Source organism: Nilaparvata lugens, chromosome 3 (genome assembly GCF_014356525.2).
Source record: "Nilaparvata lugens isolate BPH chromosome 3, ASM1435652v1, whole genome shotgun sequence".
In the NCBI taxonomy this organism is placed as follows: Eukaryota; Metazoa; Arthropoda; class Insecta; order Hemiptera; family Delphacidae; genus Nilaparvata; species Nilaparvata lugens.
In genome coordinates, this window is record NC_052506.1 from 1,806,974 (window position 1) to 1,828,556 (window position 21,583).

Genomic DNA, 21,583 nt, shown 5'->3' on the forward strand with positions numbered 1-21,583 from the left:
TAAACATTTAAACATTTAAACATTTAAACATTTAACATTAAACATTTAACATTAAACATTTAACATTTAAACATTTAAACATTTAAACATTTAAACATTTAAACATTTAAACATTTAAACATTTAAACATTTAAACATTTAACATTAAACATTTAACATTTAAACATTTAAACATTTAAACATTTAAACATTTAAACTTTAAACATTTAAACATTTAAACATTTAAACATTTAAACATTTAAACATTTAAACATTTAAACATTCAAACATTTAAACATTTAAACATTTAAACATTTACACATTCAAACATTTAAACATTCAAACATTTAAACATTCAAACATTTAAACATTCAAACATTTAACATTAAACATTTAAACATTCAAACATTTAAACATTAAACATTTAAACATTTAAACATTCAAACATTTAAACATTCAAACATTTAAACATTTAAAATTTAAACATTAAGAGAAATGCCAAACCGTCGACTTGAATCTTAGACCTCACTTCGCTCGGTCAAAAATTATCTTCCCCATAAAAACTATTAACTCTTGAAAACCCATCTTAGCAATTCACTCATAAAAACTAACTGTAAATAAAACTTGCGGTGCCCTCAAACGAATATTACTCAAAGGCTGTAAAATTATGAATTACTTTACTACACACACACACTCACTGAACTTTTCCGACGATGATGTCATTTCCTCCACATGTGTACCAGTGCGCACAGTCTACCGCGCACCCTAATTCTAGTTCCCGTTGCGCACACCAGGTGGCGCTGATTGTTCAGTCAGCAGTTGAAACTAGTCAGGAGCGTCATTCGTGTTTCAGCCGTCATACGGTGTGGTCGGGGACGCACAGTTTTTGAAACAGCTTCAGTTTTACGAGAGCCTTCACACTCAACGTAGTGTGGGCAAAATTCTTAGTTGTTTTTGAAGCGTTTGAATTTTTGCGAAGATTTCCCACGTGTTGGGGAGTTTTGAGTAGTTTTTGCAACGACTGAATTTTCACGAAAACTTTACACACTTAACGTGAAGTGTTGGAATTTTGAGAAGTTTTTGAAACAGTTGTATATTCATTGGCTGTTCTGAGTAGATTTTGGAACAGTTGTATATTTACTAGACCATTCACACCTACCTGAATTATTGTGGGAGTTTGGAGTAGTTTTTAAACGGTTAAGTATACTTACTGGACCTTTTACACCTAACGTGAATTGTGGTAGCTCCAATTAGTGAAAAACGGTTTTCCGCGGATTTTGTGAAGTGTCAGTGTGTTGAATTGTTAATATTGTGCAGTGTTTAATCAACCAATCATGAAGAGCCTTCTCTGGATTTCCTTGCTGTTGGGAGTTCTCCTGTTTGCACAAGGTAAGGGAAATTTAAACTTCTAGAAAATTTGATTGGAATTATTTTTTCAATAACAGGGCAGAATCGGCTTATACAAATTCGGGATTGGAAATTTACTATAACTCATAATCACATTTCCCAGTTTTCAAAATAGAAAACAGCGCAATATTTCCCAAAGTGAACAACAGAATAAACTCACGTTTAGAGTGTACAACGGAATAAACTCCCGTTTAGAGTGTACAACGGAATAAACTCCAGTTTAGAATACACGATGTTGAGTTTTGACACTACAGGTTATGAGACTGAGGTTTGGAACTACAGAATTGAGAATATAAGAATTGATGAATCATTGTTGAAAATTGGAGAGAGAGCACATTATGATCAACTGTTGAAAAAGACAAAGATGAGAAGATGTAGAGCACTCCGTTTTTATTGTCTCTGCACAGTTCGGAAAATTTCTCAACGACTGGGAAAATTTTGAGATTCCTATTTGCAATTTTGATGCAAATCAGATTCCTTTCTCTCCATATATTCGCGCGCTCTTTTTTTCTATTGTTCCATCTGTATCTACCATAGGCCTATATCAATTTGATTGTCATTCGATTAATTTTGTTCATTGCAATGTTGTCTCCATCGAATTATTTCTCCTATCTTCTACTCATTTCCCTCCTATTTTTAATGTTTTTCTCTGTGTCCTCCTACCTCTCTTATTTGCCCTCTTGTTTTTTTCTATTTTCTCCTGTCCTCCTCTTCCTTCTCATTCTTCTTCTCCTTCTCTTATTGTACCGTATCAATCATTTATCTCAAGGACTCGGTCATTTTACAAATTCACTAATGAATTCTGCTGATAAATACCAAATAACTAAAGTAATTTCACAATATTACTGGAACCAATCGATTCTAGCTCTTTCCTTAAATCCAATCAATGAATGAAACAAATAAATTTTATTAATTGATGCTGATGAATTCCAAATCACTTGACTTATTATGTACCTATTCATAATTATCTTAAATATGTATTTGTACTTACATAAACAAAAATATTGATAGTACTCAAATCCAATTATTTACTTACACTCTTGCTTCTTACACACTTGCTTCTTACACACTAACATACTTACCTACCCTCTCCATCACTTCCGTTCTCTCTCTCGTTTAGGTAGAGAGTTAGTGGGAAGGATATTTTGAATATTCTTTCCGAAGAATGGACATTGATATGTCCAAAGCTCCGCCAATTTATGTAGATGCATAACAATATTATCTTTAGTTATTCCAAATTGTTTTTTTTTCATATCATATACAGTTCAATAATTATTTTCTTAGTCTATATTATGTAAATTCATCTACAATTTTGCTGTATTGTAAGCTATTTTATATAAGTGGATAAGCCAGATATTGTAATCTACATAAATAAAGAACTCAATCAATCTCTCTCTCTCTTTCACTCTTTCTCTCTCTCCCTCGGTCTCTCTCCCCGAGAGAAGTTACATCACATTATTATATTATCGTTATTCTAATATTGCATTCAATCTTTATTCTCATTGATTAATTGTTTATAGTTTGTAAAATTCGTTGAATAATAAGCATTACCGTCATTTAATGTAGATTAGTGTATAAGCCAGTAAATATTGTAACATACATAAAAAAAGAAATCTAATCTAATCCCCTGGACGTTTATTGATGGGAAGGATATCATTTTATATTCTTATCAGAAAATCGACAATTATTTGTTGAAACACCGCCGATTTATGAAGTTACATCACAATATAATTTTTGAAGTTTGTTTTATGTTTTTACTGAAGTTTTTTTTATCAATCTATCTAAATTTGTTTTATGTTTTTACTGAAGTTTTTTTATCAATCTATCTAAATTTAAAATTCTTTGTTTTATTCTGATATGTATATTCAGATTGATAATTTAGTTCATAAATTGAAATCGACATAACCTATATAATATTTGGACAATTTAAGACAAAATTAGGAAACTGAAGAAGTTTTGGGCAATAGCCTTTTTTTTTTTCTTTTTCGACTACTGTAGCCTATTGTTTACTCTATCCAATAAATAAATAAATATTAGGTTATCGTTATTCAAATTGCATTCAATCTTTATTCTCGTTGATAATTTTTCATACTCTGTGAAATTCATTGAATAATTAGATATACTGACATTAAATCTGGAATTCGGATTAGAGTATAAGCTTGTAATATCGGGGACCGAGCTTCGCTCTGGAGTACTAAAGCATAACAAATTTATTACGAAAGAAGAAATTATAATACTGTAACATTCATACAGAAATGTTCTACCCAATCACAGTAAATTGAGATTAATTCCCAGAGGAATGCAAAAATTTCCCTCACAAAGGCCCAGTTGCACAAAAGCCGGTTAAATTTGAATCCTGATTAACTTCACGTGAACCAAATCAGAGAAGACCATTTCAAAAAGATGGATCTACTGAATTAATCAGGATTGAGAATAACCCGGCTTTTTTGCAACCGGCACTAAGTACCTGATTGAATGATTACAAAAGTTCAACAGCTGAGTCATAATTTTGACACAGTCCCACACACATGAACTCGCTCACTCACTTCCATCACCAACAGACGACGAAATAATTATTATTATCAGCTGTTTTTCAAAGGATGAAAATAATTATCCTTTTAATGTCGTTCAGCAAGTTTTCCCAGGGTTGAGACCTAGTGCAATCGAATCTTTATATTATAAACCTACTATGTTCTGAATTTCGTGAGAATCGTTAGAGCCGTTTTCGAGATCCGGTAAAATACAAACATCTAACCATCTTATTTATCTCTTCCTGTATAGGGCTACTTGTAATAAATATAGAAAATAAAAATCTCAGTACCCTTTTTTAAAATATTTATCACAACATGTTTCGGTCATTTATGCCATTTTCAAGTGATATGAATTAAATAAATATTACTGGAAGATTCTTATTTTGATCATATGTTAGTGTATTCATATGTTTTTATGAACTAGGACTGTAAATTTTGGTTTTAAATTCGCATAATTCAAAACTTATACACAAAAGTCGGCATTTGCTGAACACTTGATAGATTCAGGCCATAATTTTACAGATATAAATTCCAATATGAAAATACTTAATTATGGTAATAAAAGTCAAAAACTGAATGTCAAAGAAGAATTTCATATTTATAAAGCAGCAAATTGAACAGAGATAAAATAATAAACTTAATCCAATTAGACACCAATAACCCCATTTTTGATAGAATCGTGCGAATTTAAACCCAAAATTTACAGTCCTAGCTCATAAAAACATATGAATACACTAACATATGATCAAAATAAGAATCTTCCAGTAATATTTATTCATTTAATTCATATCACTTGAAAATGGCATAAATGACCGAAACATGTTGTGATTAAATATTTCTGTGGGTAGATGACACAAGCTGATAAGTCATGATTTGTAAACTTTTCAGGAGAGCAATTTGAAAGTTTGGCATAGCTGCAAAAATTAACTATCATATTTTTTCTTACCCATTTTACACTAATATAATCAGCTGATCTTCAACTATTTGAATATAAAATATCAAGGAGTGAAACATTTATATTTAAATTAACTATTGAGAATTCTTGCAAGTGATGTCAGAGATATCATGTTTTGTCATCTGCCAAATGTTTCAAATCACAATGTAACAGTATAGGAAATATTTTTAAAATCGATTATTTAGAAATTTGTTTAGTAGTTCTCAATGTAGGTTATTAATTTTCAGATTTTATAATAGCCTACCAGTACATACACTTTGATAATTGGATTATAATACAAACCGGTAGAAGAGTGTTGAGATATATGTACTTATCAATATTTGTCAACTTAGGGATTGGAAGAAAATGCTCTTTCAGGCTTGGGCAAGGCCTATATCTCAGCTATTTACAGAGATACAACATATCTAGTTATACCATCTTATAGATCTAATTTTTCTGAACACATCCATATGCATAACTCAATTTGGTCAAAAATGTGACTTATCAACTTGTGTCATCTACCCACAGATTTTAAAAAAAGGGTACTGAGATTTTTATTTTCTTCATATTTAAACATCTAAACATATAAACATATAAACAGAAGTTGCTCGTTTAATAGTATAGGATATATTGTAACATACTTGAATAGAGAACTCTAATTTCATTCTCTTTAACTCTCTCTCCCACACAGAATTGCTCTCCTTTCCTCTCTCTATTCCTTCTCTTGCATTCAACTGCAATTTATTTTAGCTAGTTGTCTGTTGGCTGTGTGTCAAGTTCTATAATTTGGTTCTGACGTAGACCCTCGTGCTGTAATGGTGGTCTCAGAGTCCCTCCTTCAAGTCTCAACGAGTAGATTCCAACGTGGATTCCGAATTTTTCAAACATATTTAATGCTTTCAAGCTTGGAACGCTCTTGATTGAGTCACTGAAAGATTCAAAGAATTTTGTGATTCAATTTTGAGTTTTTAAAATTTCCAAAATCTAACGCAATTCTCATCAATTTGTTTGTTTCTAAAACGATCAATAATATATTGATTTCTTCTGAAACCACTTGTAACTTGTGACTGACTCAATCCACTCAAAATTTTAATACACTTCGAGTGTATTTTAATCGCAAATGGGATTTCAGGTATTGCATCATCTAAGCGAGGTCCATGTTATAATGGCAGTATTTGACTAGTAGTTCTGTGAACAGTAGACCTCGTGAGTTACATTGACCTGTTGTTATGTTTTCTCAAAAATTAATGAATAATCTATCAATTAAAAATGTCTAGAAAAAACCTAATTAAACATAGAGCTTTCTGTCCTATATCGTACCATGACGTGTCGTCCCGGAATGTGAGTGTGAGCACTGTTATCAGGTCTGGCTGCAAATGTCTACAACGTTTATGGAAAGATACAATTTTCAAGATGTTCGATGTTTTTGAAGGGGTAGTATTATAGTCAACTGTCTACTAACGTTGATGGAAAGATGCATTTTCAAGATGTTCGATGTTTTTGAACGGGTAGTATTATAGTCCACTAGAAAGCTGATTTATGATGAATAATTCTAGTCTGATTTTTACGGTAATATTGGCGTATGAAGGAGGCTCCTTTTTCCTTTTATATTATCCTTGAAATGCGAAATTTCCAAAAACCTTGTATATACGTCGACGCGCAATTCAAAAAGGAACATACCTGTCAAATTTCATGAAAATCTATTACCGCGTTTCGCCGTAATTGCGCAACATAAAAACATATAATAAACATTTAAACATTTAAACATTAAGAGAAATGCCAAACCGTCGACTTGAATCTTAGACCTCACTTCGCTCGGTCAATTGACATTGGTGTTGCCATCCTTGTCTATCATTTGACAAAACAGGTAGCGCTATGTGGCAACTTTGCCACATCGTTTTTCAACAATATAGAAATATATTTAATCAACATAATATTCAAACACAACTATGAGAATCTATTATCCAATCATAGAATAATATACTCGACGAAAAAATGTAATCCATTATTTTAAACAAGAAAGAACAGTGAATATTACATTAAGGTGCATACAGATTTACGTGCCACGAACATGAGCAATTCACTTTTAATCAGCTGATGCCAATCTTTTTACATCTGTATCTTTCCGTTTCTGTAAAAATACAGGTATAGTCAGCTGATTAAAATTGAATTGCTCATGTACGCGGCGCGAATATCTGTACGCACCTCTCTATATATACTGGTATCAGTAGTCCTCTATAGAAGGCAGTGGGCAAGTCAGAGAATCGGCAACGCTGTCTCCTATCTTTCTCCCCGTTAACACACACACTCGATCTCTCTCTCTCATTCTGAAACACAATCACTAGAGTCTCAGTAAAATCCAAACTGCAAACCAACAGTTGGTCTCCCTGACAATCTCCACTTCTAATAACTCTCCATTCTTTATCACTCTCTCACTCATACTTTCTCTATATATCTCTTTCTCTATCTCTCTCTCATCCCGTCATCAAACTCTCCACTTTTACTTCCCTATTGCAGGTTAAATTGTTAGGAGTTGATTGGAGGGGTAAGTAACACACTATAATACACCATTTGGTCTCTACTCACCCTTCGACACACTTCTAAATCCTCCGTTATCGCCCTCACTCTTATCGACTCTCTCTCTCTTTCTCTCTCTCTCTCTCAATCACTAATCCTCTCTTCATTCATCCTCCTGTTAAGATTTAGAATAATTGATCTTTGGGGTAGGTATAAGACACCATTTGTTTTCCTCACCTCCATTACTCTATGATTCCCCATAGAACATACACTGCTCTCTCTCATATTCCCTCTCTTTCTCTTTCTCTCTCTCTCTCTTCTGGTAGAGAGTTAGTGGAAAGAATACTTCGAATATTCTTTCCAAAGAATGGACATTGATATGTCCAAAGCTCCGCCAATTTATGTAGATGCATAACAATATTATCTATCTTATCTATAGTTATTACAAATTGTTTTTTTCATATTATATACAGCTCAATAATTATTTTCTTAATTTATATTTCGTAAATTCATCCATAATTTTGCTGTATTGTAAGCTATTGTATATAAGTGTATAGCCAATATATACTGTAATCTACATAAATAAAGTACTCAATCAATCAATCAATCTCTCTCTCTCTCTCTCTATGTAGATGCATAACAATATAATTATCTATGGTTATTATATTACAATTGCTTTTTCATATCATAAACAGTTCATAATTATTTTCTTAGTCTATATTATGTAAATTCATCTATAATTTTGCTGTATTGTAAGCTATTGTATATAAGTGCATAAGCCAGTATATATTGTAATCTACATAAATAAAGTACTCAATCAATCAATCAATCAATCTCTCTCTCAATCACTAATCCTTTCTTCATTCATCCTACTGTTAAGATTTAGAATTGATCTTTGGGGTAGGTATAAGACACCATTTGTTTTCCTCACCTCTATTACTCTATGATTCCCCATAGAACATACACTGCTCTCTCTCATATTCTCTCTCTCTATCTCTCTCCCCCTCTCTATTCATTCTCCTGCTAAGATTCAGAATTGATCTGAGGGGTAGGTAACACACCATTTGGTTCTTCACCTCCATTATTCCCTATAGAACATACTCTGGTCTTTCTCTCTCTCTATCACCCTCTCTCTCTCTCTCACTCTCTCTCACTCTCACCCCCTCTCTCTCTTCTCAGCACGGGACCGTTTCGCGCGCAGCTGTAACAACATCGAGATGATCAGTCTAAAGGCAAGCCTCAATATTTTATTGGTGTGTTTGGATTCTGACATCACCCGTCTTGCGACTATACCGAGAGAGAGAGAGAGTAGATAGGAAAATAGCGAGAGCAAGGGAGAGGGAATGAGAATATCAGAGAGAGAGCGTGAGAGAGAGAGAAAAAGATAGAGTGAGAGTGATGGATAGAGAGAGATATGGATTCTACAACAGTGTGTTTGGATTCTACTCTCGCGACTATACCGAGAGAAATAAAGAGAGGAATATATAGGAAAATAGCAAGAGCAAGAAAGAGAGAATGTGCGTATGAGGGAGAGAGAGTGGGGAGAGAGTGAGTGAGTGAGAGGGATAGAGTGAGAGTGATGGATTCTACAACAGTGTGTTTGGATTCTACTCTCGCGATAATACCAAGAGAAAAAGAGAGGTAGGAAAATAGCAAGAGCAAGAGAGAGAGAATGTGCGTATGAGGGAGTGAGAGCGGGGAGAGAGTGAGTGAGTGAGAGGGATAGAGAGTGATGGATTCTACAACAGTGTGTTTGGATTCTACTCTCGCGACAATATCGTGTGGAAGAAAGAGAGGAATAGATAGGAAAATAGGAAGAGCAAGAAAGACAGAATGAGTATATGAGAGATTGATTGATTGAATACTTTATTCATGTAGGTTACAATATAACTGGCTTATACACTTATATACAATAGCTTACAATACAGCAGAATTATAGATGAATTTACAGAATATAAATTAAGAAAATAATTATTGAGCTTTACATGATATGAAAAAAAAGCAATTTGTAATAACTGTAGATAAAATAGATAATATTGCCATGCATCTACATAAATTGGCGGAGCTTTGGACATATTAATGTCCATTCTTCGCAAAGAATATTTGAAGTATTCTTCCCACTAACTTTTTGTGTAGTTGAGAAGTTGATATTGTGGTAATTATTCATATTGAATGAAAAAGACTAAGAAATTGTCAAAAAACCACTGATTTATTGATAATTAGAAAGACCGGTTTCGGTTATTACACCATTGTCAATCACTGATAAACTAGAACTAAATACAAGAGCAGCAGAATTTATACTAGTAGGCGAGTACTTCTATTGGTCGAGGGCATGAACGCCTGCCATTGGCCTAGCTAGACAGTCTCCTCCCCCTCAACGGTGTGACAAAATGGCGGCTTAAGCAACAGAATCGTCATGATAATAAAATTCATTTTTAGTACAAAATAAGAACCAAGAAAACAAGTGTGAAAGATAATAGACTAAAACAAATATGTAAATGGAAAAACTATTGACTAATGTATGCTTACAATTTTATGATAAAACTAAATTCGTAGTGTTGTATTGGTTGAAATGAATCTGGTCATTTTAACTATACTGGGAATTTTCCTTAATTACTCTTGTTATTTATAAAGCCTCTAGAATATTCAAAGATCTGCCTTTGTTATTAACATGCAGAAACTCAACATTCTCCTTAACTGTGAACTTGTGATTATTTGTTATCAAATGTTCTAAACTAACTCTACCAAGAGAGAGAGATAGATAGATAGAGAAAGAGAGAGAGAGAGAGAGAGAGAGAGAGAGTGAGAGGAATAGAGGGAGAGAGAGAGTGAGAGAGCGACTGAGGGAGAAGCGAAACACGGATTACACTCTGTGAATACTAGTTGAGGCTTAGTGCACCCTGTATCTAGATTATGAATTGTTCACTTATCTCTTTATATTGGTTGTAGACTTATAGATTTGGATCTGTAATCATTTATACAAACTTCAATCAGCCGCCATTTCGATACGAATATCATAGAACATTTTTATTGATGCCATCTTTCTTGTTTCAAAAAATACAGTACCTTCAAAATGATGTACCACACAACACAATAGGTGTTTACATTTAAACTATTTGAGTAACAACCTCTAAGTCACCCCCTTAAGAGGGTTTGAAATTTAGTTGTACGTAAACTGGTAGAGTATTTGACCAATAACTTATCCTGAGAGTTACAGTATTATATCTACAACAGTCTCCAACTTATTGAAGGCTTCTATACATATGACTCATGCTGTATAAGAGAAATATGGCACTGATTCATTCACACACTCAGTCTCTCATTCATAATCAACAGAACTAAAAATCTACTGGACCAAATACGTTGTAATTAGGCAGGTTTGTTCAGTTTGCCACCTAGAGGCGCACTAAGAATGGATTTGAAAAAAATCCTAAAGAAACGCTCAAAATATGCGTTTTTTCAGCGTTTTCCCAGCGTTTTCTAGGCCTTCTCAAAAGCTAATTGATAGATAATGTTCAAATTTGGTACATAAGTTCAGCTAGGGTCTAGAAAATTTGTCATGAGAGGATTTCTGAATCAAGCCTTTGATATGCTGAAGGTAGGCGGTTTTACTGCGTTTTCCCAGCGTTTTCTAGGTCTTATCAAGAACTAATTGATAGATCATGTTCAAATTTGGTAGAGGAGTTCAGCAGGGGTCTAGAAGGTTGTCTTGAAAGGACTTTAGAATTACGCCAAAGATATGCCCAGGGTAGGCGGTTTTACTGAGTTTTCCCAGCGTTTTCTAGGTCTTATCAAGAACTAATTGATAGATCATGTTCAAATTTGGTAGAGAAGTTCAGCAGGGGTCTAGAAGGTTGTCTTGAAAGGACTTCAGAATTACGCCAAAGATATGCCCAGGGTAGGCGGTTTTACTGCGTTTTCCCAGCGTTTTCTAGGTCTTATCAAGAACTAATTGATAGATCATGTTCAAATTTATTTGGTAGAGGAGTTCAGCAGGGGTCTAGAAGGTTGTCTTGAAAGAACTTTAGAACTACGCCAAAGATATGCCTAGGGTAGGCGGTTTTACTGCGTTTTCCTAGCGTTTTCAAGCGTTTCTTCTGCGTTTTCTCACGTTTTTCTAGAACTTATAGAGAGAGAATATCCAAATTTATTGTTTCATTTTCTTTATAAATATCACTAAAAACTGAAATGTAAGTAGGCTACCGTTTTTAAAACTATTTAGTCACGACAAATATAAGTCAGTCTCAGAAGGAGGACACATGGAACACTATCTTATAATACATCATCATAAACTTAATACTTCTGTGAGTACTTTGATGGAAAATTGGTTTGTGTACACAATTTTTTCAAATTAAAGTCATTTTTAAGTCATTTATTATAGCGGAAAATTTTAAAAAGGGTACTTAGATTTAACTTTCATTTATATCCAGAATTTAGTTCAGAAGTTCAGCTAGGTTCTTGAAATTTTGTCCTCAGAGGACTTCGAAATTACGCCAAAGATAATCGTTTATATAAAGCGTTTCCCAATCGTTCCCCAGCGTTTTTTAGAGTGCTCTTTTCCTCACGTTTTTCATTGAGTTTCCAATGCATTTTCCTACACTTCTTAAGCAAATTCATACATGAGAGGGTTGAATATCGATGTTTGTTAAGTTCTCCACATCACTCCACTTTCAAACTTTCAATAAATATTAGACTGAAATAAAATAATTCTCGTAATATATTGACCAAGTCTCTAATATTAAACTGAAATAAAATAACTCTCGTAATGTATTGACCAAGTCTCTAAATGAGAAAATAACTGAATATTTATCAGTATTCTGATAGAAATGGAGATTCTTGCAACCCCGAGCCACATAATTTGAAGAAACTTAATTGATCCTGAAAGTCTCTTTTGATGGAAGAGAACAAGCTTGAATGAAAATTCAGGCGAGCGAAGCGAGCCTGCCGTCAAGTCTGGTATATTGTTGAATGGATTGATGTATTCATTAATTTATTTATTTATTCATTCAGTCATGTTGGCTATACAGTAGGTCTACTTTTCACACTAAATGCTTGTTTTGGTGGGTAACTGTTTCTTGATATTTTTAAACCTCGTATTTTTTATTCATATACAATTAATACAATCCAGGTAAAAACAACAGGCATTCGCCCAAAACTGCTCTAAACCTTAATTTGACAAACACAGTCTAGAGGTTATGTAAAAATGATAACTCAATTCACACACAATTTTGAGTCCAAAAAATGTATCTACTACAATTTTGAATTTATCAGATTAATCAATTTCAAAAAACAAATCCAAACAAAAATCTTCTTCCTTCACAATCGCAAAAAATATTAAAAATTTCACTTAAATCCAGAATATTGTATAATATTATTATTGCAAATAATAATAATATATATAATAATAATTTATTTGCCAAAAACAAAATTACATTATAAAACTTACTATAATTTAAATTATACAATACAATTCGAATAATTCAAGTTTTCTACAATAGAACAAAATAATATTACTTGTTAAATAAAGAATAAAAATATAATAAGAATTTCGGTTTCAAGACAGAGTACAATTGATGAATTTTCTGTGATTTTACATAATTGTGGTTGTTATACATATATATTTGGTTATTAGAATTTATACTTTAGGTAATGAGAAGTAAATGTGCTGTTTAGTACAGTGATTTATTTCGTTTAAAAGAGTTTTTGTGATTTTATTACTGATGAATTTGAAAGGAATTTTATTAGAAAGTAGATTATAGTAGTATGTGAACTGGTGTCTACATACAGATAGTTTTATTAGATTGGCATTAAATGCATTTGTAGTTATACAAATACTCATTATTTTGAAAATCTATCCTGATTCTATAATATCCAATATTTCACACATCTTTCTCGTGCATTTCTCCACATTTGACAAGATTTGATAGACAAGATGTTGTAATAATATCAATGACCGCTTCCCATCCATCAGGTTCTATTTCAAAAAACTGAATGGCAGGTTTCCAAATTTCAAAAAATAAAAATGTAGTCAGCTATCATTCAAAATTATCTGGCCTACTTTCATCTCCACTAGACCCAGTAGACGGAGAGATTTATATCAAATTTAGATCCCACTAATAGGCCTACAGAGATGAATGATGATGTAAGGAAATGAAATAGGGGAAGGAGGTCTGAAATAAAAATTTAGGCCCCCCTGATAAAATTGTTGAGATAAATGATGATGGGAGGTGAGAGAGAGAGATGAGAGGATGAAGAAGGAGACAGAAGAAGATGAGGGGAGGAGTAGAAGAGTTGGAAGAAGAAGAAGAAGAAGAAGAAGAAGAAGAAGAAGAAGAAGAAGTGAAGAAAACAAAAAAGAAGAAGAAGAAGAAGAAGAAGAAGAAGAGAAGAAGAAGAAGAAGAAGAAGAAGAAGTGAAGAAGACAGAAGAAGATAGTGTTTAAGAAGAAGACAAGAGAAGGAGGAAGCAGGAGAAGAAGATGAGAGGACAAGTGAAGAATAACAGAGAAGGGAGAAAAACGTAGAAGAAGAAGAGAAGAATACAGGTGAAGAAGAAGAAGGTACTGTACTAGAAGAAGACAGGAGAAGGTGGAAGGAGGAGAAGAAGGAGGAGAAGAGGAAGTATAAGAAGAAGACAGATGAAGAAGAAGAGAGGGAAAGTAAAAGACAGGATAAATGAAGAAGATACTGTATTAGAAGAAGACAGGAGAAGATGGAAGAAGATGAAGAAGAAGAAGAAGGAGAAGAAAAAGTATAAGGAGAAGACAGATGAAGAAGAAGAGAGGGAAAGTAAAAGACAGGATAAATGAAGAAGATACTGTATTAGAAGAAGACAGGAGAAGATGGAAGAAGATGAAGAAGAAGAAGAAGAAGGAGAAGAAAAAGTATAAGAAGAAGACAGATGAAGAAGAAGAGAGGGAAAGTAAAAGACAGGATAAATGAAGAAGATACTGTATTAGAAGAAGACAGGAGAAGATGGAAGAAGATGAAGAAGAAGAAGGAGAAGAAAAAGAAGAAGAAGAAGAAGAAGAAGAAGAAGAAGAATGAGAAGAAGAAGAAGAAGACAGATTCAGGAGAAAATGACTGGTGATGAAGACAGAAGGAGAAGACATGAAGAATGATGAGAGGGGGCGACAGTCGGAGAAGAAGAGAGGAGAAGTAGAATACAGGAGATGAAGGAGGAGGAGTAAGGAGAAAGAAAGCAGACAGGAGAAGTAGAAAACAGGAGAAAAAAGTAGAAGAGGAGATAGAAGAAGTTATAAGAAGTAGACGGACGAGAAGAAAATAGAATGAGATAAAGAAGGAGAAGTAGAAGAAGAAGACGAGAAAGGAGAGAGCAGAAAAGTAGAAAACAGAAGAAGAAAGGGGAAAAGAAGAGAATTGGGAAAAGGAGGTGAAAGACAAAGAAGGGGAAGAAGAGGAGGAAAATAGGAGAAGAAGAACAACAAAACAAGATGAAGAAGATGAGTGTAAAGTAGAAGAAAGACTAGAATTTAAAAGAGTATGGAAGGATTAGGAAAAAAACTCAAAGGAATAAAGATAGGATTATGGGAAGGTAGATTAAAAAGGAAAAGAATAGTGAAAAGTGTAGGAGAATATATAATTAATAAATGGGAGATCAGAAAAAGAAAAAGAAGGAGAAACTCGAAAATAGAATTATAAAGAGATGAAGAAATAAGAGAGAGTTTAAATGAAAACAACAAAGTGTAGGAGAATATATTATTCAGTTGAAGCATGGAAAAAGACAAAGAAAGAGGAACTCTTGAATAAAATTATTATGAAGAGAGAAAATAGATGATAGAAACTTTGAATGAAGACACCATAGTGTTTATCAGATAGAATGGAATCGGATTGTTCATTTTTGAAAAAAGGAACAGAAATAAATTCTGTACAAAAATTAAGAATAGAGACAAACGCACATTGATTTCACGCATAGATTAAACGGGATTCATTCGTGCAAAATAAGAATTAAATTAAAAAATAAAAACAAATGTGATATACTGGAAGATGAATTGGAAGACAAATAGAAGAATGGATAATAAGTTGGGAAAATAGAGAAAGAGATAAAAGTCGGAACGCACAATGATTCTCAGATAAAATCTCGTTTGTGTTACAGATTTACTCCTTTATTTTCTAGCTGTGACTGTATACTTGGCAAATGTTTACAAATTTGAAAATAAACAGGATAAAAAAGATAAAAAGGAACAGTGGAAATTAGATGAATGCAGAAGAAATGAGATGTGAAATGAAAAAATAGGATAGAAGTGAAAAAAATAATTGCTACGGGATCACGTGAGATTTATAAGTGTTTTTTTTTTTTTAGAAAATGATAACCCCTCATGAATCATAAATAATTTTCATGATGGCATTGTTATTACAAGATAAATCTATTTTATGTATAACTTTTTGTGTAGTTGAGAAGTTAATATTGTGGTAATTATTCATATTAAAGAAAAATACTAAGAAATTGTCGAAAACCACAGATTTATTGATACTTAGAAAGACCGGTTTCGGTTGTTACACCATTGTCGAACTCTGATAAACTAAAACTAAATACAAGAGCAGCAGAATTTATACTAGTAGGCGAGTACTGCTATTGGTCAAGGGCATGAACGCCTGCCATTGGCCCAGCTAGACAGTCAATAGATTTTTATTTACATATTTGTCTTATTATCTTTTACTTGTTTTCTTGTTCTTATTTTGTACTAAAAGTAAATTTTGTTATCATGGCTGGTCTGTTGCTTGAGCAGCCATTTTGTGACACCGTTAAGTGTGAGGAGACTGTCATCTATCAATAAATTTGTGGTTTTTGACAATTTCTTAGTATTTTTATTTAATATTATATGTATTTAAGATTATTTATCTACTTTCAATTATTAAATTTACACTGTTAATACTTCAATCATACTTCATTTCTCCTTGTAACTCTAGAACAACATTATTGTGAAGAACCGTCCATTCATACAATATCATGATAATATTAAAAATTTACAATGATAATAAAATTGAACATATTCTTGAAAATTCATCCAGGTTTAATTTATTGGTTCATCACATCAGTTAACATAATTCACAATTTATTTTGATAATTAACATAAAGTCCAAAATCAAAGTAACATTCTCAATATATATTTATATATATTTTTTTATAACATGTTTCAGTGTTACCGAATAATAAAATTATCACCCAGAATATACCCAAAACTATAAAAAATACACAACCAGAAATCATAAAAACTACTGATAAACTGACAACATAAAGTCCAAAATCAAAGTAACATTCTCATATATTTTTTCATAACATGTTTCAGTGTTACCGAATAATAAAATTATCACCCAGAATTATATACTGAAATACCCAAAACTATAAAAAATACACAACCAGAAATCATAAAAACTACTGATAAAAAAATAAACTTAATCAATCAAATAAAAAAATAACTCTATAAATACAAGAATTCAAAGTAAAAAAATTATAAGATACCGTTTTCAAGTCCATTTATATTATTTTCTATTCCTTTGTTGATATAAGCTACCCCGAGCTACAGAGTAAATCTCTATATTTATACAGATGGAAATAAATTGGAAGTTGCAATTGTTCAAATACTAATTAATGAATAATTATTATTAAACGGAATTCTAATTAAATGCTGTAAATCATCCCAAAGAATGTCTTCTGCTACTGCAAAAATAGACTTCTGCAACTCACTGACAAATAATTTTTGTATAGTAGCGTTCGTCGAATTTCCATCTAGCTGTTTACCCTGTTGTCAATATTTGCAGTAGCAGAAGTCTTCGGGATTATTTACAGCATTTAATTGTAATTTCGTTTAATAATAATAATTATTCTATATTTATCTTGATAGTTGATTGTTGATGTAGATAGTCTAATAGTGAAAAATATGAAAGCAGTTAAACGCATACACAGATATACCAGAGCTTCTTTAATTGAAGTATGTTTACAAAAATCAGCGATTGGACTATCTCAATATAATGTTATTATAATCACTATAATTGGCTATTAGTTCCAATACTTGGTCTGTTTTCTATCAATTGACTGGGTCATCAATGTCTGCCTTCACTAATTGTAGACTAAATTCTTTTCATATCAAGACACTTTAACAATATTGGTCTGTGTTTAGTCTAGACATTATTTATATACAGTGATTTATAAATTGTGAACCATTAAAGTTGATTCACGATGATTATGATTCATATAATTGGATATTCCTGGATTAGCAGTACAAAAAACATTCATTCAAAAGTTGCTTGCTTTTAGAGAGACGTCATTCATTCATTCATTATTATTATGGATCATTACTATTTCCTGAATGAATTAAAAATATCTATTTTACTATCTCTTTGACATCACCATTTCCTACTTAGCATTCCAAAGTATAAGTAAATACGTATGGCTTTTTTGGTTGTGAGTCCCTTGCGGGAAGGTCCCAGCGCCTGAATATATAATTTAAGCCGTCAATGAGCCTTACGACTGTCATACTTCAGCCGGGACCGACAGTTTAACGCCGATCATTCCAAATTAAACTATAGACCCGATCGCACCACAGCCGGTTAAACTTTAACCGTGATTAATTCCACGAGAACCAATCAGAGAAGGCGTCTTTTCGAAAACGCATTCTCTCATTGGGTCTTGTAAAGTTAACCACGGTTATGATTTAACCGGCTTTTCTGCAACCGGGCCATAGAGTCTCAAAAATATAAAGTCTATCAACATCAACTGAATAAGGCCGGGTTGCACAAACGCCTTATGAATTTAAATAATGATTAAATTCCACGAAAACCAATCATGGAAGCCTTCTTCTCAGTAAAACCTCTGATTGGTTCTCGTGTAATTTAATTATGATTAAAATTCAACAAGCGTTTGTGCAAACGGGCCTTCGTGTTGTTGATGTTTTTATCATATCTTGATACATTTGTACAGAAATAGTAAGATACTGGTGCAGGCAAGCCCTACATGGATACTGATCATGTGACCACGGTTGCCAAGATGGCTGTTTTAGCAACGAACGTTTACAAGTAAATAGCAAGTTACAGTTTTATGAAGAGTTTTATTGATTGATTGATTGATTGAGTACTTTATTTATGTAGATTACAATATATACTGTCTTATACACTTATATACAATAGCTTACAATACAGCAAAATTATAGATGAATTTACGTAATATAGACTAAGAAAATAATTATTGAATTATTGAACTGTATATGATATGAAAAAGCAATTTGTAATATAATAACTATAGATAATAATTATATTGTTATGCATCTACATAAATTGGCGGAGCTTTGGACATATCAATGTCCATTCTTCGGAAAGAATATTAAAAATATCCTCCCCACTAACTCTCTACCAAAAATATAGATGTTATAAGAGTATAGAATGTTATAAGAGTTATAAGAATAAGATGTTATAAAATATAGATGTTATGTTTTATAAGAGATGTACAAAGATGATGAAGTATTTTAAGTTATTTTTATCTTGTTCGATGTAAACTTTTAATGAATGAAGTGTCAATTACAAAAGCACATTTACAACTATACAAACACTATAAATACGCATAGCATCAGCTGATAAAAAGTGAAATGTGTGTGTTTGTGGCGCATAAGTCTGTACGCATGAAAAGTCCAATAAACAACCGAAAAATGAATCATGAATTGAGTCATCATCAGATGCAACAGAATGTGACCAACTTGAATACAGTGTGGTCCACGTTATAATGGCAGTATTTGATTAACATTGGTGTTGCTATCCTTGTCAAACATTCGACAAAGCCGAGAGCGCTATCCTTTTCTAACATTCCATGTCATTTGAATAACAGAGACATAGAAATGGTGTTGACACAAAAAAGACGCCGGGTTTTCGAACAATATACGTAATTTTTCGATTCAGCCTTTCGTGAAACAGGGGGGTTGCCTGCTGTCTTCATAATAGCTCAAATTATTGAAAACGCTCTGACGGTCGACTGGAGTGTGACAGAAATTAAAGGGGAAAAGAGAAAGAGTTACAGTTGGGGACATGCAACACGAAGCGATTTTTCGGGCGTTTTCAGACGCTCTCTGATTGGCTGATTGGGTTGCCGTTCGGGAATCAGTTGTTAATATCCAGCCAATCGGAGAACTTCTTGTTCTGCCGACTCGGCTGAAAACAGGGTTCGTGTGGCTTGGCCCCAATGGCCAAACGTATCAGGCATTTTCTAAAAAGTTTCATAATGTGCCTACCCAATAAGCCAATCAGAAAGCTCCCTGCCCTTCAAACGCCTGAAAATACCTTAATTATGATCTGGTCCTTGTAGTTGCAGTTATTTATTCATGTAAATTACAATATATTCCTGGCTTATACAGTAGTTCACAATAGATGAATAGACTAAATTAATAAATGAATATGGTAGCCACAATTAAAGGAAACATGGAGATAGATGGAGTATTAAAATAGATGACCTGCATAAATGTGCTTCTAGAAAATGCAGTTGAACACAAAAATACAAAGGAAGAAACAACAATATTCGGAATTTACACTAATCTACAATAAATTACTAGATGAATATGGTGGCCACAATTTAAGAAAATAAGGTGAGAGATGGAGTATTAAAATAGATGACCTGCAAAAAATGTGCTTATTGAAAACACAAAAATACAACGGAAGAAACAACAGTATTCCAAAGAATATAGTATAGTATAGAAGCGGAAAACAAGAATTCATTGAAAGAAACAAGAATAGTGTAGCACAAAAGCATAGAACAGAAACAAAAACCAGAAATAGGAGCGAGAAGGGTTAAAAAAGGAGAGAAAATTGAATTCAGTGAAGCACCACTCATTTCCAAGTGTAATTTCACACTTGCGTGGATTCAACGTGACGCGTGTGTGTGCATGCGTGTGTGAGTGAACACACACACATACAACTACGTCTAAAAATAGGAAAGGGTGCCGAGAGAGACTAGAGTCTAGAGTGAAGTATTCTATTCCGGCTTCTATTGAAGTAGACAATATTATGAAGAGTTCTAGGCTAGACTTGCCCCGTTCTCTATATGGTGAGGTCCACGTTATAATGGCAGTATTTGATTAACATTGGTGCTGCTATCCTTGTCTATCATTCGTCAAAACAGATAGTGCTATCCTTTCTTAGCTCCGCAACGTTGCTGAATAGTTTTTCAACTATACCATTGAAAAATATTTTTCCCCAATTATGAAAATTTACTATTAAATACATTTTCTTTGACGAATCATTTTTTACAGGGATGAACAGTTGATATTCCGATAACCGATATCAGCTAACCTCCATAGAATCATAGAGAAACAATAGCATAAGTAGATATCCCATGGTATAGGGAATTTATGTCGCAACTTTTACTGTTATTTCAAGCCGATTACTGTCAATTATTGTCAAATTTTTACTGTTTTGATGGGGTGATAGTGTATGAACGGCACAATATGAGAGACTACCAGTGTCACACAGCTTCACGGGAAAGAATTACATGAACTATCGGCTTGAGATAACAGTAAAAGTTGCGACAAACGCCCTATACCATGGGATATCTATGCTATCGTTTCTCTATGATAGCAGGCAGTGGCAAGGCAGAGAAACGACAACGCTGTTTCCCTATCATTCTACACTGCCATTATAACGTGGACCTTACTGGAGAAAATTATATTTGCGAACGACCCTAGCGTTATAATGCGTTATCCTATCCTATACTATTAAACGAGCAATTTCTGTTTATATGTTTAAATGTTAATATGTTTATATAATTATCTGTATGTGACCGGATCTCGGAAACGGCTCTAACGATTCTCACGAATTTGAAACAAAATAGGTTTATGATATGAAAATTCGATTGCACTAGGTCTGAACTCTGGGATAACTCGCTGAAGGACATTAAAAGGATAAATACGTCCCTGGAAAAACAGCTTGAAATTTTGTCGTCTGTCGATACCGTAATGGAAGAGATTGACCAACTGCATGTGTGTGGGATCATCCAGCTGATATCACGAGAAGAAAAATTCAGCAAAACATATTTTCGTTTAGTTCTCTCTTTTTTAGAGAACATGTTTACTTCAGAAAGTCCAAAATAGTAACTAGATGCTGTTAGTGGAGAATATTTCATAGTATGTTAACAATATGTAACAAACATAGTATATAATTCTAAATCGAATTCATAGTATATATATTGGGAATGATGATGTGTTTGTTTTTTGAAG

General features: G+C 33.0%; 1 protein-coding gene across 3 annotated transcripts in view; it reads left to right on the top strand.

Moving 5' to 3' along the window:
* The first annotated feature begins 801 nt into the window (after positions 1–801).
* LOC111048683 (opioid-binding protein/cell adhesion molecule homolog) overlaps positions 802–21,583 on the top strand; it is a 210,080-nt gene continuing 189,298 nt past the window's right edge. For all 3 annotated transcript variants that reach the window (XM_039422589.1, XM_039422591.1, XM_039422592.1), the window contains exon 1: positions 802–1,368. In XM_039422589.1, coding sequence (XP_039278523.1) covers positions 1,314–1,368 — 55 coding nt within the window. In that variant the 5' untranslated portion in view covers positions 802–1,313. The remainder of the gene's footprint in view (positions 1,369–21,583) is intronic.